Source organism: Chelmon rostratus, chromosome 1 (genome assembly GCF_017976325.1).
Source record: "Chelmon rostratus isolate fCheRos1 chromosome 1, fCheRos1.pri, whole genome shotgun sequence".
Lineage (NCBI taxonomy): Eukaryota > Metazoa > Chordata > Actinopteri > Chaetodontiformes > Chaetodontidae > Chelmon > Chelmon rostratus.
This window is the reverse complement of record NC_055658.1, coordinates 33,036,188-33,058,283: the sequence shown is the minus strand read 5'-3', so window position 1 is coordinate 33,058,283 and position 22,096 is coordinate 33,036,188. Positions and strand designations below refer to the sequence as shown.

General features: G+C 45.7%; 2 protein-coding genes across 2 annotated transcripts in view; one reads left to right on the top strand and one right to left on the bottom strand.

The window, feature by feature from the left end:
* LOC121625756 (nuclear receptor ROR-alpha A-like) overlaps window positions 1-1,786 on the bottom strand; it is a 75,905-nt gene extending 74,119 nt beyond the window's left edge. Inside the window, exon 1 of the mRNA XM_041964042.1 lies at window positions 1,504-1,786. Within this exon, the coding sequence (XP_041819976.1) occupies window positions 1,504-1,672 (169 nt within the window). The 5' untranslated portion in view covers window positions 1,673-1,786. The remainder of the gene's footprint in view (window positions 1-1,503) is intronic.
* Window positions 1,787-15,501: 13,715 nt separating this feature from the next.
* On the top strand, window positions 15,502-21,540 carry gpn1 (GPN-loop GTPase 1). The gene is made up of 13 exons (XM_041936879.1): window positions 15,502-15,681; window positions 16,660-16,753; window positions 16,880-16,986; window positions 17,514-17,551; window positions 17,912-17,990; window positions 18,073-18,167; window positions 19,251-19,296; window positions 19,383-19,529; window positions 19,653-19,735; window positions 19,942-19,981; window positions 20,055-20,145; window positions 20,835-20,942; window positions 21,068-21,540. Exons 1-13 carry the CDS (start codon window positions 15,514-15,516, stop codon window positions 21,172-21,174), a joined length of 1,203 nt encoding a protein of 400 aa, XP_041792813.1. The 5' UTR covers window positions 15,502-15,513; the 3' UTR covers window positions 21,175-21,540.
* The last annotated feature ends 556 nt before the right edge of the window (window positions 21,541-22,096 follow it).

The window sequence follows — 22,096 nt, the reverse complement described above, 5'->3', positions numbered from 1 at the left end:
TTTCTTCCCTCAGTCTGTTTCTGGTTTCACACCTCAGACAGGAAACACTTTGAGATAAAAACAGATGAATGGAGATCATCAATCGATGTTCATCAACCTGCTGCTCTCATTCAGACTCCACCAGCGTGGGGGGCGGGGGGTCCAGCACTGACATCGGTGATCAGGTCTCACATTCAGGGTTCCTCTTTTGGCTGCAACTAACAATAATAATCTTCCTGTTTTTAATTGATGACTCTTTTGTCTATATTGCCTGAAGGTTTCCCAGAGCTGAATGTCTGTGAACACCCCCCTGTGCACTTCAAGCCCAGTGACACCCAGACACAAGCAGAGCAAAGCAGCACCGGACAGGAAACAGCTCAGGTCAGGACTCAGCCGTCCACCAAGTCTGAAGGACGAGGGACGCTCATCTGAGGACAACAATGTAGAGAGAGAGAGGAGTGAAAGAAGCCATCTGAGTCAAACTGGAAGAACCATCGCTGAACCGAGGAGGTGGTCTACAACACCACTTACAATGCAGCCCGGAGATCCCTCCCCAGGCAGCTTAACACCCATTCACACCATGACTCATGTGACCTCAACAACTCCCGAGGTGTGAATGATCCTGCAAGAGGGTGAATGTCTGGAACTCCCCACCAGTCAGTCAGAACTGAATGACCAGCGGTCCACAACCCAGAGATGTTAAGGTTATTATCACGTATGACAACCAAAAGCACCAAATCCTCACGTGTGAGAGGCCGGAACCAGACGTGGGGTGGGGGGTCCGGTGGAGGGAGCTGACCCTCCAATAATACAGAAGTGGCCTGTAGAGTTAAAATACACCAGCGCTCAATGAAGAAGTCACATTCAATAAAAGCTGCTGTAGATGCTCTGGAGCGGCAGATCCATCTATAACAAAGTGACCTTCTTATTCTGCTCTAAACTATAAAAACTACCAATAAAATATAGAAAATCTGAAGGGAACTGACACATATTTGGCTTTTTTGCTGATGAGTTCATTATCAAAATAGTCGCCAGTGAATTTATGGATGGACTAATCGACTAATCGATGCTCAAAGCTGTGGACGCAGCCGAGGTCAAGTTCCTCCACACCAGACAGAGACAGCGTCTTCATGGAGAAGACAAACAGAGTGTCCACACACAGATGGACGTTTAAACATGGTTGTTCACCTTCAATGGACCGAGAAAGCAAAGCAGGAAACATCCCTCACATTCACGTTTCTCCCTCACTTCATGACGCTCCTCCAGCCGGACAGTCAGCGGCTGTCAGCTCCCTCCCTGTCCGACTTTAAGTGACCTCCCGCGGCTCCACGGGCCCCAGAGCCTCCGGTGGGAAAGTGTCACGCGGAGCCGCGCAGGAGTGCTTCATGAGTGTGTGTGTGTGTGTGTGTGTGTGTGTGTGTGGAGGTGGGAACGTGTCAGAGAGCGAAGCGGTGTGAACAGACAGAAGTTGCTGCTGCAGCCCGACAGCCGACAGCTCACATTGAAAACCAGCTCAAGTCTTACCTTTGCTGTAGCCGGAGCCAGACGAGCTGGACCCGGAGCTGCTGTGCCTCCTGGCCGGAGTCAGGTGCTCTCCACCCCGCAGAGTCTCCAGGCTCGCCGGCGTCTCCGTGACCGGCGTGCTGGGCTCAGCACCCGGATCGCTCCCCGAATCCTGCGGGGACGACTCCATTCCAGCGCCGAATAAAAGTCCAAACCCGAACAAAATCCAGCAAACGACAAATCCAGCGAGCAGCCGGGGGGGCGGGGGCGCAGAGTTCAGGCAGCGGGAGAAGCGCGGCTGCTCGGCGGCTGCTCGGCGGCTGCTCGGCGGCTGGCAGGTCGCTGCTGTGAGCGCCGTGCGGAGGAGAAGAAGCCGGGCTGAGAGGGAGGGAGGGCGGCGCTGTAGAGAGCGGGACTGCCTTCCCTGGAGGCCGACACCCGGACCGGATCCACAGCCGCGAACAAATCCGGTCTGAGGTCTGTCAGAAAAAGAATGAAGTCAGTAACAGTGAATAAACAGAGAGAAGTGAAGGTGCACAGCAGCTGAATGAACATCCTCTAACACTGCGGAGCCCCTGACCCCTCTGCTGCTCCTCATGACCCCGACACCCCCACCCCCCACCCCACAGGACACACGGCTACAGCTGTACCTGTTGTGTTTGACTGTTTGCAACCTTTAAATGAAGAGAACATGTACATGGATCTCTTAAAGCACAGCCATGGCTTAAATACTCATTTTATGTGAATATTTATAAACTCTATTTTTACCTCGATTCTAGTATTTGTCTTTATTTTTATTTTCATCATTGTCATTATCAGGTGGGTTTTATTCTCCATCTTATTTCACATTCAGTTTTTATCTGTTTTTAAGTCTTAATTCTGTCTTTTCTGTGTAAAACACTCTGTGCACGTTCTTTTTCTTTAAAGCACTTTGAGCTGCAGTTCCTGAAAGGTGCTGTACAAATAAAATTTTTCTTCTTATTATTAGTAATTTTTTTTTTAATGATGTAGTTTGTCATTACACTGTGTACATTAGTACAGTACTGCATCACATCATATATTATGTTTAAGTCCAGTACTGAAGTAAATGTACATTCTTTTTTCCTTAAATACTAAACCTATGCAGATATATATATTTCCAGTTATGTTGCTGAACTGCGACCGTCTGTCTGTGCTGGGAGGATTCCTGGTGCCCAGTGATGGAGGTGAAACTCACCTGCAGGCAGTAATAAACAGCAACTTTCTAAAAGGGCAAAACAAATGTGACGTTTGGAGTGTTTTCCAGCTGACAGTGAGCCTGAGGGCGCTGACAGCGAGGGAGGATGACATGGAGCCTTCAGATACAGACTGTGCCTTTTCTGTATTTATCCTGCAAAGGCAGAGTGCAGAGAAATATTCCAAGAAGTAGGTTGAAATAAGATCCTTGTGGGATCTTTATATTTAGATCTTTTTGGTTCTGATAACTCAGACGATGAAAACTGTCACCGACTCAAAACAAGCCTCGGATGTCAGATTCCTGCAATATTTCTCTAAGATATCGGAGCCGAGGACGACTCGTTACTGTGACAACATGACGATCAAATTTAATGCGAATCAAAATCAGTGGAATGCAGTTGAATAAATCCCCACTGAGTAAAGACACTAATTATTTTTCAAAGCTAAAAGCTCCACTGCTGCCACGACGCCTCCACGATTCTAATCAATCATATTACTCAGAAACGAGTCTTTTGTATTACTTTAGTACTTTAAGAGTATTTGGATGCTAATTCCAGTGTCAGTATTTCCTTTACTTCCACCACTGGTTTTGGTTTTGGTTCTGTTGTTTTGGTAAAACAGGTGATTTGTGGACCTCCGGGAAGCTGTGATGGACGTTTTTCATTATTTTCTCACATTTTATCGATAAAACGATTGATCACCTTATCGAGACCATGCAGTCAGATGAGACAGATGACTCGATACTGCAGACGGCCGTTAGCTGCAGCGCTCGGTCTGACCAGAGTCTTAATTATCTCCACACTGGACCTGGTTTTCATTGAGTCCTGGACTCCCCTGCAGCCTTCCTCCGCTCAGTGAACCCTGCCAGCTGTGTTACCGCCTCCCTCTCTACCTTTTCATCATCAGCCTTTTCTCCCGCTAATTTCCTTTTGCCAAAAGCTTCACAGTGCCTGGAAGATTTTAAAAAGAGGATGTTGCTCCAGATTTCATCACTTTAATTAGTTCAGTTGAAATAAAAGAGCTGAATATGGTGATTATTTAGAGCCGGGATGAGGACTGAAGCAGTTGGCGGTCTTCGTTCGCCTGCAGTGAAAAGCCTCAGGAACGCTCACATTTGACTCCTTTCCATCTCACCGCGGCGTAAAGAAACCCTCCGCCCGCCTCCAGCTGCTGCTTCTCTGCACCGATCTGATCACAGGAGTCACACTTTGACCCAACATCCTCCATCACCGAGGAGACACGATGATCAGGAATACCAATAAAAAGAGACGTCTACGGACTCTCCAACTCCAGAAACACGAGCAACAGGCCGGAGGTCAAAGGTCAGAGGTCACAGTAACTCCAACAAATGTGTGTGATGGAGAACTGGCTGCTATGACAACACTAATAAGTAACAATGATAACAATCACTAACAAATCTACAGTATGTAAACTTTTTCTTTCAGTGTGTGTTAGTGCCTGAAAACATGTTTTCAATCCTTCAGGAACTGTCTTTGTTTTATTAAACCTGTTGGTACCTGACGGCTCACGGACCTGATGGTACATCTGAGGAACTTATTCTGAACACAGGCGGAGCTCCTGCTGACCAACAGCTGACCTCAAAGAACTGTCCTCTGTGGTGGGAAGGAACATTTTAAAAGGAACGTATTTAATAGAAACAAAAAGTGACATCAGTGAATGTTCTGCAAGTTCTTCAAGATGTTCCAGCAGAGTTTAGAAGTTGTAGAGTTCCTGAGAACGTGAGATGGTTTTTACAAAACTTTTCACACGTTCTTTATTTTGGGGGTTTTATGCAAATACTCAGGATGCTCCAAAGGTTCTGGAGAGGGTTCTAGAGGGCCCCAGGGAGGTTCCACAGATTCTTAAAGATATCATAGAGGTTTCAAGTCTTTCAGGTTTCTATAACTACAACTCAACTCATTTTGAGGAGCGTGCTGAAGGGTTCCTCAGGTTCTAGAGAAGGTTAGACAGGTTCCTCAAAAGGTACCAGAGGGTCTTTATGGGGCTCTATAGCTTCTTGGGGGGGTTTCACAGCTAATCTAGTGGATTCTGAGCTGGTTGTAGTTTTTTGAGAAGGCATCAGAGCTTCTTGGGGAGGTTCTGCAGGTTCTTCAGCAGCTGTTTGGAGGTTCTCTGATGCAGCTCCACGGGATTCCAGCCAGTACGACTGAACTCATTACTGGCGACAGCTACAGCCCAACGAGCTCCAGTAATTAAATCTATATTCAGCCAGTACAAGTTATCACGCTGGTATGTTATCATTAGAAGACTGGAAGTCAACAGGTTCACCCTCACAAAGAAGTCAGAGCAGCAGGTGTGATTAAAGGCTGCGTCGCCCCCCATCACCACCATCACACCCTGCTGTGATCACAGGACACGTCAGGGTGGAGCTGCCAGAGCCGACAGCTGCCTCACCCTCCTCACCCTCCTCACCCTCACCGAGTCTGTACACACAGAAACATACAGCCTGAAGGCTGCGTTCCCACACACACACGCACTGACACACACACTAACACACACACAAAACACACACACACAAGCAGACACACATGACACACACACACACACACACACACACATAGACACACATTACACACACAAATAAATACACACACACTCATTAAAGTTGCTGCTTCGTTCTCCCTCGCTGTGTTTTTATTGGACAGTTTAGATGAAAATCAACAGATTCAGAGTGATGACTCATCAAACAGTGAACAGACGAACCTGCTGCACCTTACAGTCAGATTACTTTCTCAGGTGTGTTGAAGTGAGATCAGTCCAGCTCAGCTGCTGATGAAGAAGAACTGAGAACTAAACCTGAGCAGATTATCCCCTCTGTCTTTGTCTTGAACTCGGTTTGTTTCGACCTGTTCTCAGGACGTCAAACACACATTTTCACTTGTTTTATAAAGTGGATTTAGGTTCATAAAGATGCTTCAGATCACATAATAAAAGTGAACCAATGAGAGCTGACCAGCAGGTGTCCCAGCGAGCCACCAGGTGAACAATACCTGCCGCTCTGGAGCTGCAGCAGCTGACGGTGAAGTGTGAGCTGTCATTAAACACAGAGGAGGAGAGGTGGCGCTGTGACGCCTCTGTCACTGTCCCACAGCCTCATCCATCAGCGTCGACGCCTCTCTGCCAGGCGCTGCCTCCTCCTCCCTCCTCCTCCCTCCTCCTCCCTCCTCCTCCCTCCACCTCGAACTCTGAGAGCGGCCATCATTTATCATGACGAGAGTGAAGCTCTCAGCAGGTGTTTTGTCCTGAACGACACCGAAGTCACATCGACTGAAGAAAAGGACGAGCCGGACCGAGGTGATGCGCGCAGACATGGCCGCCGACGCAGAGCGAGCAGCAGGTCAAGAGACACCCCTAACCCAGTGTTTCCCAGCCCTGGTCCTGGAGTACCACTGCCCTGCATGTTTTAGATGTGTCCGTGCTCCAGCACACCTGATTCAAATGCTCAGCTCGTTACTGGGCTCTGCTGAGGCCTGATAACGAGCCATTCATTTGACATGCAGGGCAGCGGTACTCCAGGACCAGGACTGCTCTAACCTTTAAACAGTCTGCTGGGACTATTGTCACAAATGCATATTTGTGGAAACTTTAATTGTAGCTCTATTTGTCAGGTACATAAAAGCTTATTTCTTTATCTTGCTAATTTTCCTTGACATAGTCCTCAAAAACAGTTTCACTGTCCCCCCCTTTAATGCAAAAAATGGTTTGGTCTGTCACCCTGTACTCTAATATCAAAAGTTTAACATTTAGCAAACTAGCAACCCAGTAAGCTTTCAAAACGTCCAGTCGCGAACAATCAGGTGCTCATCAAAGAAGAAAATGAGAAAAAGAAACTGAAGATGCAACAAGTACAGCCTCACCTGTGATGTGGGTGGGGGTATCAATCGAGGTGAGACATCCATCTAATCAACGTCCACCAGTCACAGCCGCTAGCGCTACCACCCAGCTTCAACTGTTAGCTTGTATTAAAGTCAAACTGTGGTTGTTTGAACACACCTTCCTGCTCACCTGGATTCATCATTCACTCACCTGTTCTCTAAAATGCTTACTGGAGTTTGAGGGAAGCAGCTGAAGTGACTGATAATATTAACGCTGTGATATTTCTTTAGCAAACATCTGCAGGAAGGTTGACAGCTGACGTTCACCTGCCCATAAAAACAAAAGCTGGCCAACTGTAGGTTCATGCTACAATGCTACAGCTACATCCTCAACCCTCCATATGGGGACATTAATGTTAGCTTAGCTTCTCATACATGCTGGCCTGCCTGTTGCTGTTGTCTAATGCTCAGTGCAGTTTGGTTCCTATTGGTCCATATCCATGGGCGTCAACTGTCAAACATATGATGCACCAACAGACAAAAATACCAAACAGCACAAATTTACTCAGTAACTGAATTAGTTAACATCACTCGCAGAGACACAACGTTACTGAGATATAAGCAGCGAGGAGCTAAATGCAATGATGCATTCACTGACCGTCGCCCCGTCTCAAGGCGCCGAGACACAACATGAAGGAGACACAGAGACAGTGAACATGCTGATGCTGTCTCATTTACCGACGTTGTTCTCTTTGTTTTGTCCTCTTCATTTCTAACTGTAGCTCCACATCACTGTGAGTCCAGCCTCATGGTTATTCTAGAGTAAATAAAAGGACATTTTTTATTCCCTGTGAAAAGTGGAAAACACTTACATGTTTTTTGTTTTCAAAGGTTCCTTTTTTTTATTTTTTGTCTTAAAATAAAGGCCAACGATTGATGAATAGCACTGGTCAGAAATGAGCTGGTAGCCAATGGAAACAGGCAGGAAATTAAACTGGAATTAAAACTAATTATAAGTTATTTGTTCTATGATTGTAACCATTTAAAAACATGACATCATAACCACCGTCGTTATTTTCACACGCAGACACGCACACACAGTTAGCTCATGTCTCCACAGCCCACAGTCATTGATTAGATTCGTCTAAAATGCAGCAGTTTCTTTGTTTTTGTTCGTAGTTGTGATCATCAGAACATATATATATATATATCATCTACAGGTCTGGATGTTCGGAGCGTCCGACTTTCCTCTAAATGCTGTGAAAGAAAATCCTTCGTCATGTTTCTGACTTGATGAAGAGCAGCTTCTGGCTGTAACAGCTGGTGGCAACGCTGTGTTTTAAAGGGTTAAACTGAGCCTCTGCACACTCACATACCAGCACAGAGTTCAGCCGGGTTGAGTGGGGGGGGGGGTCCCAGTACGGCAGGTCTGCAGAGGAGATACCAGCATTGCAGTTTAAAACAGGATCCAGCGTACAGCGGGGAGGAGAAGGAGACACATGTCTTACTGGGGGGGGGGGGGGGGGTTAGAGACAAAAGTCCAAACAACCCAACGTTTTTTTTTTTCATTGTTTCATCATAAATGCCAGGACTGTCTGCTTTTCTGTTCAGCACTTTGTGCATTCTATACATGAATTTCTTTCTTTCTAAATAAACTTCATTTTTATTAACAGTGGAGCTCTGTGGAAAACGATAAATCAGGCTGTGATGCACACATGAAACTTGTTAGTAGATCGAGTGCCTCCAGTGATGATTTGGCTCTGATGTGAGATTTGTTGACAAGAAGAAAAATGTGTTTTTTAAAGAACTGGAGCTGCAGTCCTGCAGCGTTGCTGCTCTGCTCTGCAGGAAGTGAATGCAGCATCACTGGCGGCTGCACAGCAGACCGGCTGTTATGTAACTGCAGAGCAGGTCGGAGACCTCAGTGGAGTTTCCACATGTTTGTTTCAATGAAAGAATAAGACGCTACAAATATTTATCCCTCTGTGTTGTCAAAGGGATGATTCTGTTTCTGCTGCTTTAGACGTCTGATCCATTACATTTGTTTAATAAAATTTACTATTTACTCTGCAGTTTCACAATAATGCAGAATCTAAATATGATGTATTATTATTATTATTATTATTATTATTATTATTATTATTAACTAACTTCTGGGGTAAAAAGCTAGCTTCACACGTATTTAAAAGCCCACCTTTACCTGCTGCAACATTACAGTGGTGAACACATGGATGTATCAATGGATGTATGGATGTATCAGTTATAATAATCCAATGATATAATATCCAGAACATTTTGAATGTAGGACTTGAACTTGTAACAGAGTATTTCTACAATAATTATTACTGCATTAATGTGTTCATCACTTTCATGCTGCAGCTGGTAAAGGTGGACCTCATAATGACTTTATGTACTGCTGGGGAGTCTGTATATATGTGTGTGTGTGTGTGTATATATTTATAGTTATGTTTTGTATGACTTATCTGGATCTGCAAAGTAACTGGTATCAAACTACAAAAGAGAAGTACAAATACCCAAACCAAATTGTACTGAAGTCCAGTACTCAAGTAAACGTACTCAGTTCCTTTCCACCGCTGTCTGTTCCCACTAGTAAGAAGTACTTTTGTAGGACTAAATGAATGAATGGGCAGGTGATGAGGCTGAGGCTCAGCTGATGACACACGTTTCAGCCTGTTTCCTGCACAGATCAGCCGGTCTGACCAATCAGAGCCGAGCTGATAGAACATCAGACGTCCCCTCGGTGATCAGAGGAAACCGAAGCTTCACGCTCTCAGAGAAACAGTGTGTGAGTCATCATCGGACTAACAGCTCAGTTCAATAATTCAGCGCTCCTCTGTAAGCATGAATTATTGAGCCCGGAGACTCGGCTGAATATTCCTCCTGTGATCAGGAGCAGCTTTTTGTTCTCAGACGAGCGGCTTGAGGAGTCAGGAGACTGCAGCAGTGACCACAGCAGGAGCAGGAGGATCCACAGTTTGAACCTCACACGCTGAGCTTACGGACAACATGTCCACACAACATCTGCTGTGATGTCATGAGAGCGTGAGCTTCTCTGATTTCACCAACGCTCAATGTAGGATGAAGGGAGCTTGAAGTACATTTACTCAAGCTGTAAGTACAAATTTGAAGTTCTGACTTTGAGTTTTTCTTTCATGTCACTTTCTGCATCTGCTGCATCACAAATTAAGATTTTTCTGCAAAAAACATATGAAGAGTTTATGAAATGTGATAGATAGATAGATAGATAGATAGATAGATAGATAGATAGATAGATAGATAGATAGATGCTGTAGCAGCAGCATTACAAACAGTGAAATTAGTGAAAATAAGTGGAATAGGACTATAAAGAACAAACTATACACAATAAAATACCAAATAGCAAGCAGTAAAAATTATATACATACAACTAAAATATCAAAAAAAGCAAACAGTAGTAATAAAAAGTATTAGAGTATATACAGCAAATGGCAGTGTGTAGAAAATAAAGTGACCATGACTGTGAGCATTTTGTTATAAATTAAATTCATTAAAAGTTCATCTGAAACAATTAATCAGCGAATCAATTAATCGATTGATCGAGCAGGTTCGGAGGCCGGCTCAGTGATTGGAGGAGGGGTTGAGCTGAAAATATCCTGCAGGCTGCATCCCCACCACCAACCTCCTCATGTGTCAGCTGCTGCCATTGAGTGGAGGTGAAGGGAACCGGCTTTACGAGAACTGCAGCTGGAAGATAAGCACAGGGAGCGGCTGCTGAAGAGAAACAAATACATCTGGAACATTATCGTTTCCTCAGAGAAGAAAGATTAGCTACGCTAATGAGCTCCGCTAACGTTGAGCCGTCTGGGTTTGATGTGGTCAGAAACATCAGGCTGGTCCCTTCCTTTGGTCATATCTTGCTTATTTACGTACACGATCCACTTTGCTGCTGTAATACTGCAAATTTCTCTGTGGGAATAATAAACGATTATCTTATCTTATCTTAGTCCCTGAGTCCCGACAGTCAACTCTTTGGAAGAGAGAAAGAAAAGGAGACCTTTATTGGTGCGACTCTCTGAAAGCAGAAAACAAATAAGACCTTAGCCGACTCGTCTTGCCTGAAGAATTTAAAAACTGTCTCCCTGATGATGTTCGTTCACTCTGAAATGAGCAAAAAGTGACAAGCAGCTGCTGTTTTAGCCGATGAGTTCATGCTGACAGAAGGGATGAAATGAGAACAAGGTGAGAAAAAGTGAAGAGCCTCGACCCCCTTCATCAGAGTCTGCTGCTTCAGAAAAACAAGAAACCACAGGTCCTCATACCTCCCATAGACCCCCATAAACAACATACATGACTGTTCCAAAGCAGCAGCGACAGGCCGACCGGACCAGACGCTGGCTGCTGTTCTGCAGCGTGTATATGCTGTTTAACTACCTGTCACATTCAGAAATGTTGTCTATTAATACGGTACACCTGTAAATTCTAAGATTGCTTGTTTTTTCGCATTTTGTTAAAAAGGTGCAACCACTAACTCAACCAGCAATTCGAACCATGCAGGAGGCAGGAAAACCTTCAGGCTGAAGATAACCTGCATGAACTGTGACTGGAGCTGCTTTCATGGAGCAGACGAGCAACTCAGAGTTCAGAAAATGATGTGACTTCATCTGAAAGACAAGGCTCACAGTAACTAAGCTAAGCTAGCTACACCCTTAAGCAAAGCAGTGCAGCTGATAGCTTGATAGCTGTTTCTTTTATATCTTACAGTAATTGCGTTTGTCTTATGCAAAGCAGATGCTTTTATTGTGACAACAGCAGGAGGAAGTGCTCGGCTTGCATTAGCAGTAACTTAACGCAGGTCTGAAGAGACTCCAGAGAGCTGCCAGTGAACAGAGCAGCTTCTGTCAATAAGGTTCAGTTACGAACAGATGATGTTGAAGAACAAGCTGCAGCTCTCCCTCTGAATCCATGATGTGTGGAGGTCGATTATTAGAAAATGAAAGGTCTTCAAAAGTGTCTGAACTGTGTTTTAATTGCAGAGAGATCTGCAGGGTTTAAACTGGAACATTCATCTTTTGGTGCTGTTTCACTATGCAGCTGTTAAACTCAGTGAGATTCAGATAAAAAGCTGCTCTGACATTCCTGTAATGAAACCGAAGCGACTGCGTACGCTTTCCTCTCTCATCTTCACATGAATCGCTAATAAAGTGTCACAATCATTTCATCACACCCGGCTCTGATGAAACACAAACTACAAAGGGAAGTTTTAAAATTATAATGTTGCGCATTAGCACTCACTGAATATTTCCTTTCTTTTAACCAGATGCATTTTAATAAGACACACTGCATTAATTTGCATTTGCTGCAAACTCCTCTCACTCAGAGGAGAAGCGTTGGACGTGGACGGCATGCGAGGAAGTGAACGTTTGAGTGGAGACATTTAGTGAGATTCTTCAATCACAGACAGCGTTTGATATGATTTCACTTCTCTGTTTGTGATTTATCACTGCTGAATTCTTCCACTTCAGTCTTATTTGTAATGCTGGAGTCTGAGTTTTCCACTGGGACGTGTTAGATGTATTTATTTGTTGTTGTCAGTCTGTTTGCAGACCCCCTGATTAATCTCGGGGATGTGAACTTTTGCTGCCATAGTGGGCAGATAAGGACGCTGCTGTACAGGTTTAACACACATATTTTCACAAATCTCACAGGCTTTCATACCAACATGTGTGACGCTGTGCAGGAGACTCAGGGGGAGGGCAGCTGTGTGAGTTACAGTGGCATTAACTTCACTCGTTTTGCAGCCAAAGTTCAACAGAATGTAGCTTTGGCTGACCTCTCTGACACACACCCAACAGGAGTGTGTTGGATCTGTGGTGGCGACAGATTTTCTGAAGAGAAGAACAGAGGAAATGTTAATTCTGCGCTCTAACATTACTCTCTGATCCCACCGGAGCCGGAGTGAAAGATCACAAGCGTGGAGGAAAATTTCAGAGGACAAGATTAGCATGTTTGAAAATTAAAACTGCGATGATTTACATTATGATGCAGTTTTTAGCATCTGAATTAGCAGCTGTCCTCTTCAGCAAGGACTCTGACACAGACTCCCACCACATGAACACAAATCTGTGTTGCACATATTCTTTGTATAGTGAACAATATTTTTAACACTTTTCATGTTAAAACACATTTTTTTATAGTTTGTCTTATTATAACATTCATAGGAAAGATTCTGGACTTTTGCAGTACATGTTTTGTTGTCACAGGACCACGGTGATCCCTGATTCTGATTGGAAGGATTAAAACAGCTGTTAAATCAACACGTTTATTCGAACAATGTGAAAACGACCTCGACCACATCTTCTGTCCCCGCTGAAAACGAGCAAACAGCAGATGGACATTGAGTCTGTCAGGCCGAGCCCCTGCAGCTTTGAGGAGTGAACCCCAGTCCTCTTTTGATGAGTATTCTCTCTGTTTCAGCTCTGTTTTTGGTCTCCTCCAGCAGCTCCCGAGGGAAACATCTCGCTCTGTAGCCGCTGTGTCGACCAGCTCGTGTCAGCAGGTAGAGTACAGCGGGCCTATCAGATAACGGCTGCTGCTGGAAACGCTGAGACCCACCAGACAGGAAATGAGTCATAAAACCAAAACGAGGAGCTAAAAGAGGCCGAACGAGCTGGTGAGAGCTCTGTGGGCTCACAACTACAACCGTCACCGGCAGTGAAAGGCTCCCTCCAACAAACAGCGTGTTGGCGAGGAAATCACACGGGTAAAGATGAGAACGTCTCAGCCAGACATTATGTAAACGTTGTGTAAAGTCCCGGTAACGAGCCCCCGGCGGGATGAGCTCAGCGTGCAGGAAACACGCCGCCGGCCGCACTCTGGAGGGGGAGGTCACATATTTGACCCAGTGACTGCACCGAGTCCAGTTCACACTGGGGAGCTCAGTGTTGTGTGATACAGCCCCGTTACCATGACGACAGGAGCCGTGTTGTGTCTCTGTAATAATTTCCACTGGCTTTGTGTCTGTTCTTCCTTCTGCTCCAGGAGTGAGTCCACGGTGAGAGGCTGATGATCACCATCAGATGCTGATTCCACTCATGTGGTGAACAGAAACATGCAGCTCTGACTCTTCACCGTGAAGTTAGAGAGGAAAAGAGATTAAAGATGGACCAAAATCACAAGAGACTACGATGATGATAAAACCTAACGTATGAATGCAGAGAGACGAATGTTCCAGTGAGAAAAAGATTCGATTATTGAACATCAAGCATGTAGAAGACTGCTAATTATTCATGATCACTTTATAAACACATCAGTGTGTCCAGCATGTGTTAGCGAAGTGTTTTTGTGAAACTCGGATCATATTTAACCGCCTCAGCTGTACCTGATGACCCACCTGACCCACATTTGTTAAACTGTGCAGCAGGTGATTACCAGGCTGAGGGTTTATCAGACGCTCGGAGGCTCAGAAAGACACTTCAACATCTTATCTTTTGTCACAGTGCCTGCACATGAACAGAGAATGACCTGGAACTGTCACAAAGCTGCACAGGTCACATCACCTGATGACATCAAGGTCATCTGATTTGTGGGTGATGCTGTGGTTTTTGACCCCCGCTGAGTCAGGACCCCCCCAGTGCGGCACAGATTACAGGTTTCAGAGAATGAATCTGTACATATTGTACCATTACACTGTGCATAACTATTTTAAATATATATATATAACTACCCACTAAATGAATGATTAAACAATCACCTGTAGAGTTGGGATCCAACACGATGCCACTGCACTTTGGCCACCTTCACCTCCACCTTCACCTCCACCTCCACCTCCACCTTCACCTCCACCTCCACCTCCACCTTTTGTGTACTTTTACATTTAAGTACACACACGTTTACCTAAATTGTCAGCTGCATTCAGTAAATACATTTTAGTATATTCTCAGCTGTTCTTGGTATATTTTATTTTTTTAGTATATTTTTTATTTCTGGTATATTTTTATTGCATTTGCGGATATTTTTTACTGCATGTTAGTTTATTTTATTCTATTATCTTTATTTTATTGTCTTTCTTTTTATCTTGTATCTAACAGTCACTAACAGGAGCTGCAATGCACATCTCATTGACATGTTCATGCTCAATGACAATAAAGAAATCTTGACTCTTGAGTCTTGACTAGGGTCTGGCTCACAGTGGTGTTGGAGCGCCATCTTGTGGTTTCCTGGCAGCTTTATCACTGTAAAGATGAAGAGATCCTCCTCACGCTGACACCAGCAGCAGCAGCAGGTGGAGGAGGTGTGCTCTGGTCTGACCAGTCCACGTTTCAGATGGTTTTTGGACATCGTGGACGTCTTGTCCTCTGGGCTAAAGAGACGAAGGAGCATCTGTCACAAAGTTGAACAGCCGGCCTCTGTGATGGAGGTGTGTTCGTGCTCATGGTTAACCTGCACACCTGTGAAGGATCCATTAATGCTGACAGGTACAAACAGGTGGTGGAGCAAAACGTGCTGCCATCCAGACGACGTCTTTTTCAGGGACGTCCTGCTTATTCCAGGAGGACAAAAAGACACATTCACACCTTCCCCACTGAAAAACTGTGGAGCTTTATTATAAAGCACAAAATACACCAACAGAGGCCCCAAAGTGCTGAGCGACTGAAGACGTATTTCAAGCAAGAATGAAAAGAAATCCACTTCCAGCAGCTGAGTTAGTGTCGTCAGTTCCCAAAGTGTTCAAAGAAAAGGTGATGGAACACCTGGAGCCAACGTTTGAACACGTGTTGCAGGCAAATTCAGAATGAGTGTGTTTACAGAAAACAGTAAAGTTTGTTAGTTTGATCATCAAATATCTTGTCTTTGTATTTTATTAAATTGAATGCTGGATTTATAAATCACCGCATTTTGTTTTTAATTTACTCTGAATCTTCCTTCTCGGTCTTTTACGACAGTAGCGGCGGCTTTACGGCAGCCGCTTCCCACAGACGACATGGCTGATGCGACGCAGAGTCCCGGAGCTGAGGAGGATTTTATGGAAAACCAGGAGCTTTCAGGAGCGGGGGGAGACAGCGGGACACCGGGAGCTGCTGCCCGGGACAAACCCGTGTGTCTGATCGTGCTGGGCATGGCGGGGTCCGGGAAAACCACCTTCGTTCAGGTAAGTTAGCGTGTGTGGCTAACGGTAGCTACCTGCATGAGTTAGCTTCTTCCGCCGGTAACAAGCTCAGTTTAACAGTTCACACGGCTGCTCTGAGATCAGACTTCAGTGAGACATTAGAGGTTATGAAAACAGACGGTGATCTGCTCCCCTGCTAGCTGCTCACTACTAGCTTACTGTCGGCTACTGCTAGCTAACGTGTGTGTGTGTGTGTGTGTGTGTGTGTGTGTGTGTGTGTGTGTGTGTGTGTGTGTACACAATAGATCAGCTAAAAACCGCTTTATATTCAAATTATGAAGTAGGTCGAAACAAAAGTGTAGCATATGGATCCGGGAGGACACTGAGCAACTTCAGGTGTAGAGATAAAGGTCGTCAGGTGCAGGTAGGTAGAACCTGAGTCACATGACTTCCTCTCCACCGTGGAGACCTGGAAACAGGACAGACAGCACAGCACAGCATCCACACAGAGAAGAGACAGACACACACAACGAGCCTGGAAGTAAAAGTAAAGTAACAAGCTTGTAAAAGAACGAAACGAACCGGTAAACAAACATAACGTGCCTGGAAATAAACAGCACCATGTTGTGTCTTTCATGAACAGTAGCTCTCTCTCCTGATCTCTCCTGGTCTCTCTTGATCTCTCTTGATCTCTCTTGGTCTCTCTTGATCTCTCTTGATCTCTCCTGGTCTCTCCTGGTCTCTCCTGGTCTCTCCTGATCTCTCCTGATCTCTCCTGGTCTCTCTTGATCTCTCTTGGTCTCTCCTGGTCTCTCCTGATCTCTCCTGGTCTCTCCTGGTCTCTCCTGATCTCTCCTGATCTCTCCTGGTCTCTCCTGGTCTCTCCTGATCTCTCCTGATCTCTCCTGGTCTCTCCTGCTGGTCTCTCCTGATCTCTCCTGGTCTCTCCTGCTGGTCTCTCCTGATCTCTCCTGGTCTCTCTCCTGATCTCTCCTGGTCTCTCCTGGTCTTTGTCTCCAGAGGCTGACGGCTCACCTTCACTCAGTTAAAACTCCTCCGTATGTCATCAACCTGGACCCTGCCGTCCACGAAGTCCCCTTCCCCGCAAACATCGGTGAGGACCGGTGTATTTCCTGGACACATGACATAATTTAACTGTGCTGTTCCACACCTCTGGACAGACTCACACCTGGTACAGTTCCAGTAATCAGTCAGTTTTTGCCCCCCCTCTTTCCTCCAGACATCAGGGACACTGTGAACTACAAGGAGGTGATGAAGCAGTACGGCCTCGGGCCAAACGGAGGCATCGTGACGTCACTCAACCTGTTCGCTACACGCTTCGATCAGGTGACTCCGTCTGACTCCGCCCACCTCCCCTCTAACAGTTCACCCAGGGTTAAAGGACCAGCTAAAGATCTGAACTCTGAACTGAAAGTCTGAACCATGGCGCCACTTTTCAAGCTGCTTCTGTTTAACGGTCTTTGCTCTGCGAAGGTGGTTTTAAGTCTTAATGGCAGAACTTAAACATCACATCAGACCTCTGTTTGACCAAATAATGTCAAGATTTGCTAAATGTTCCTTCATTATGAAGCCCCGTTCAGACAGGATGTCATTAAAGACAAAGGGGGACCAGGAAATATTGATTGTTCCTCTATGACAGCAGCGTTTCCACAGGAGGTGGTCTGTCTGAGACACGACAGGAAACAATACAGAATTTAGCAAACAGACATGAAACACCTCCAGAGATATAAATCCAGTCTGAAAGGGGCTTCAGACAATAATCCTCATCCTCTTCTGGAACTGTGTGAAGCGGTTTTGTGCTTTGTTGTGATGAAACGTCAGATCATGTGACAGCGTGTGTTTGTGGTCTTCAGGTGATGCAGTTCATAGAGAAGAAGCAGCAGAGTCACAGGTCGGTATCAGCCGTCGTCCTGAGAGACATCCTGTCTGTGTGCTTCAGTTTGTCCCTCTGTTGTCTCCGTACAGTCTGACAGTTGATCCTTCCTCATCCTCAGCTCATGTTTAACCCTCACAGATGTTTCTGCCAATGAGAGCAGCCAGATCTTACATGTTGAGTTGATGACTGAAGAAGTTTTATTCCTGTAAATTACAGGAATGAGTCGAGTCGGAGACGTAAACTTTGTTCATCGTTGTTGTCTTGTATTCTTTTGTACGACATCTTTAAACTGTCAGCAGCTGCTCTTCTGCTCACAAACATTCAAAACTGAAGTGTCTCCACTCCTCTGTGTCTGATGACCTTTGACCTCTGCAGGTACGTGCTGATTGACACTCCGGGTCAGATTGAAGTCTTCACCTGGTCGGCGTCTGGAACCATCATCACGGAGGCTCTGGTGGGTCTGCGCGCCGGCCTTTCTTTGTTCAGTCTCTCGTAATCGATAACGTGACCGTTTCCGTTCCTCTGGCGTGTTTCAGGCGTCGTCCTTCCCCTGCGTCGTCATCTATGTGATGGACACGTCCCGCAGCGTCAGCCCCGTCACGTTCATGTCCAACATGCTGTACGCCTGCAGGTACGTCACCCGCTCTCTGAAAGGAGGGCCGGCTCCCGGCCGTTCATTTGGAGTCGTGATAACATCGCGCTCACCAAGTTAACGCCTGATAAAAAGAAGTCAGATGAGTCAACACACACAAGCTGTGAGATCACAAACAAACCTGCAGGTCAGAAAAGCATCAGAACCAATCTGCATGTCTTCTGTGGTGTTTTCTCAAATATTAACTGTTCTCCAAACTCACAGAACCAAAATAAATCTCTCCCATTATTTTGAAACCTGGCGAGAATGTGAGTCGTACAGCGGCTCTCCTAAAATCATAGATTAATCATGTTGAGATCGTAAAAATGTGCCTGTTTTTTCAGAAAAATGAAATGTGTAAAAACTGAATCTGTGATTTTACATTTTCAAATGACTCAAACGGGATGAAAACACTGGACTCCTCTTCAGCGCTCGTACTGAACCCCACAGATTTCTGTATCAGCAGTGACTTTAGTTTTCCAGCAGGGGGCGTTAACGGACCAGACTCAGTTTCCTCTGCTAACTGCATACAGTGTGTCCCGTGTACTCACTGCTCATAGAATGCAGTTTTCTTTTCATTGGTACACAAACGTGACACAGTTAAAGTCTCATTCAGGGATTAAAATCACGGCGAGGTGGTCTGAGGACGTTCACTGAGCTCATCACTGCAGAGAGTGTTTGAAACATTGGGAGGTCATCAGATGTGATCTGGAACAGATGAAAACCCTGCAGGAGATGAATTTCAGTCTGAAACAGTCAAATTAATGAAACAAATCGATCTCCTACAGTTTGATTTCACTTCCTGAGCAGATCTCTAATGATCCAGAATAAACCTGCAGAAACCCGCTGAGAAACCAGAGAAGGACTCTGCAGAACCTGGGATCCTCACAGTGATCCAGTGATTGTCTGAACATCAGTGAAAACGCTGCTAACAGAAGCTGCTAACAGCTAATTCAGCAGAACTTCATGTAAAGCAGCAGTGAGGGCCACATACAGAAAAATACGGGGGGGGGGGGGGGGGCTGGGCTCACCTTTAGTGTATCATATATGATAACAGAAAAAACTGATGCTTCTCTTCCTCAGTATTCTCTACAAGACCAAGCTGCCCTTCATCGTCGTCATGAACAAGGTGAGGTCACTTCCTGTCAGCTGTGTCGACTCAGCGCTGACCTCTTCGTGTTGTCTCACTTCTGTCTCGTTGACTCGTTCGTGCAGACTGACATTATCGACCACAGTTTCGCAGTGGAGTGGATGCAGGACTTCGAGGTTTTCCAGGATGCTCTCAACCAGGAAACCTCGTACGTGAGCAACCTGACGCGCTCCATGAGTCTGGTGCTGGACGAGTTCTACACCAACCTGAGGGTAAGAGGACGAGCGACGAGTTCACTGGTGGACAGATGAAGCGCCTGGTAGCCGTGACGCGTCAGGAGAATGACACAGTAGAACCCTGCAGAACCTTCACACGGCGTGTCTCTGCGTCCGCAGGTGGTGGGCGTGTCGGCCGTGACGGGAAGCGGATTGGACAAGCTGTTCGCTCAGGTGGAGGGTGCCGCGGAGGAGTACGAGAGGTGAGTTAGGAACTATTTTCCATCCTGTAATAAACGCAGACTCTTCCTCGCTGTCACCAGAAGAACGATGGTTCTATTAGTGAAGGCGTTCTGTTCAGAACACACTGATAAACACTGAACTTACTGAGGCGCCTGTTTGTGTCTGATGCTGTTTGTGAGGTCGGCTGATTAAATGAAATGTGCTACTCTTCCTCGCCCTTCCTCAGGGACTATCGACCCGAATATGAACGACTCCGCAAACAGCTGGTGAGTGTGGCTGTTTGTTTTCTCTGGTTTTTCTTCTGCTTCCACCTGTTTTGACCGACTTCCTGTCCGTCAGGCGGAGGCTCAGAGCGAGAAGCAGCAGCAGCAGCTGGAGCGGCTCAGGAAGGACCTGGGGGCCGTGGAAATGACCAACACGCAGGCTGCAGGTAGAGCCTAGAACACAGCGTGACGCTCGGCCGAGGCGAGAAGTTTTAAAAGATGGCAGGGAACGCTAACATGAGCGGGCAGGATGCTCCAGCACTTTCACCAGTTTTCATGACGACCAGTGAACAACCAGGCGGCCTGTTCCAGATACCTGGGGGGTCCGGCTGGTTCACAGCTCACAGGCGTGTCAGATATCAGGGTGCCGGACCACGAAACAAGCAGCCAAACTTTAAACCAATTCTGAAATGTGCTGTAGGACAGCTCAGGTGCAGCTCAGGTGTGACGTGCTCAGATTTCCTTTTCTGGCTGAAACTCCAGCAGCTGCTGACGATCCAGATCCAGATCTTTCTGGATGTTAAAGTGAGTAGGGGGCTACAACAACATCAACTCCTCAGCTGAGATCAACATCAGTGAAAGGTTTATATTTCTGATGAATGATCACAGCTTGAACCTCGAGATTTAACAACGGCTGAGAATGGCGGACTCCGCCACGAACAATGAAAAGTACCACAGAGAGAGATTACAGAGTGTAAATACATTGTTGGAACAGTACCAGAACCAGTGTCAGAACTAGTATCAGAACCAGTATCAGAACTAGTATCAGAACCAGTATCAGAACAGGGTTGTAACTTCAGTAACGAGGACGTGAAGGTGGAGGATTGTAGTTTGCTGACTGACTTCCTGTCCGCAGAGGAAGCTGACATAGCCGGGCCCAGTGACTTCATCATGACCCGCGGTAACCCTGACGATGAGGAGGAGGAGGCGGAGGACAGCGACACGGACGACATCGACCACAGCGGTGAGAGAAGAAACCCCAACCTGGTTTATTTATTCACCATAGAAGTGTAGCTGGAGTAAACGTGGGTCTGTGGTCCAAGCCTGTAAATAATTTCACTGAAGGAAATGTTTGGGGTTTTTTTTCAGCCACGGAGGAAAGCAAAGAGGCCGACGCCTTCGGAAACTTCCTGATTGAGAGGAAGGAAGTGGTTCAGGTCCGAAACAAAAAGTGTGCGACGCCTGAGGGCCCCTGACCTCTGACCTCTGCTGTCTGACACCTCCCTCTGCCAGGAAGAGAAAAAAGACAGACACAGACTGAAGGTGAAGAGAGGCTCCCCTCTGCGGGACAGGCTATCACCTGGAACAGGTTCAGTAGATTCTTCCATCACTGATGTTTTTCCTGCACTGTTGAGCTGAACTCCCCGTCTGATCAGCTGACCTCTGACCCTGTGACCTGGCTCTATCATTAGAGCTGATTGGCTGCTCCGCAGTGTCGCTCCTTCCATAAAAAGTGAAGGTTATATTTTTGTATCAGAAAACTTCTATTCTACTTGTTTTTCATTACTGTTGTTTGTTTGTGAAAGAATTTACGATGATTATGAAGAATAAAAGTGTTTCAGTTCAAAGACTGCTGTTTGACATTTTCCACCACTTGTGTTGTTCCTCTGCGAGACTTTAATAGCTGTTAGCTCATGTTAGCTTCATGCTAGCATCATGGTTTCATCATCACTAAATTTAAACAGGCTCACAAACCGGTTCTTCTGTAAAGGTTAGTTATTAATATTTACAGCCGGACTGCAGCTGTAACAGTTGTGTAGCTAACTGAAGCAAAGCTAATGTTAGCATGCTAATATCTGACATGTATGTGGAGTCCAACATATCTGAGCTGAAACTTGATAAATCAATTGTTTAATAATGATTCAATCTGCAATTTGAAATTACACACAAACATAGGACATTTGAATAAATGAGCAAATAGCATCAGTTAGCTTAGCATCATCAGATGTTTCTTGAATGTAGTAACTGTATGAATTCTCTGTGTATGCAGACAGAAATGTTTCAGCCTCTAAATCTGTTTACGTGGTTGAAAGCTGGTCATTGGACAGCCTGTTCACTGAAGATGAGCAGCGTTCTTCCTCCAAAAGGTTCGTCAGCGACTCTCTGACACGGACCGAG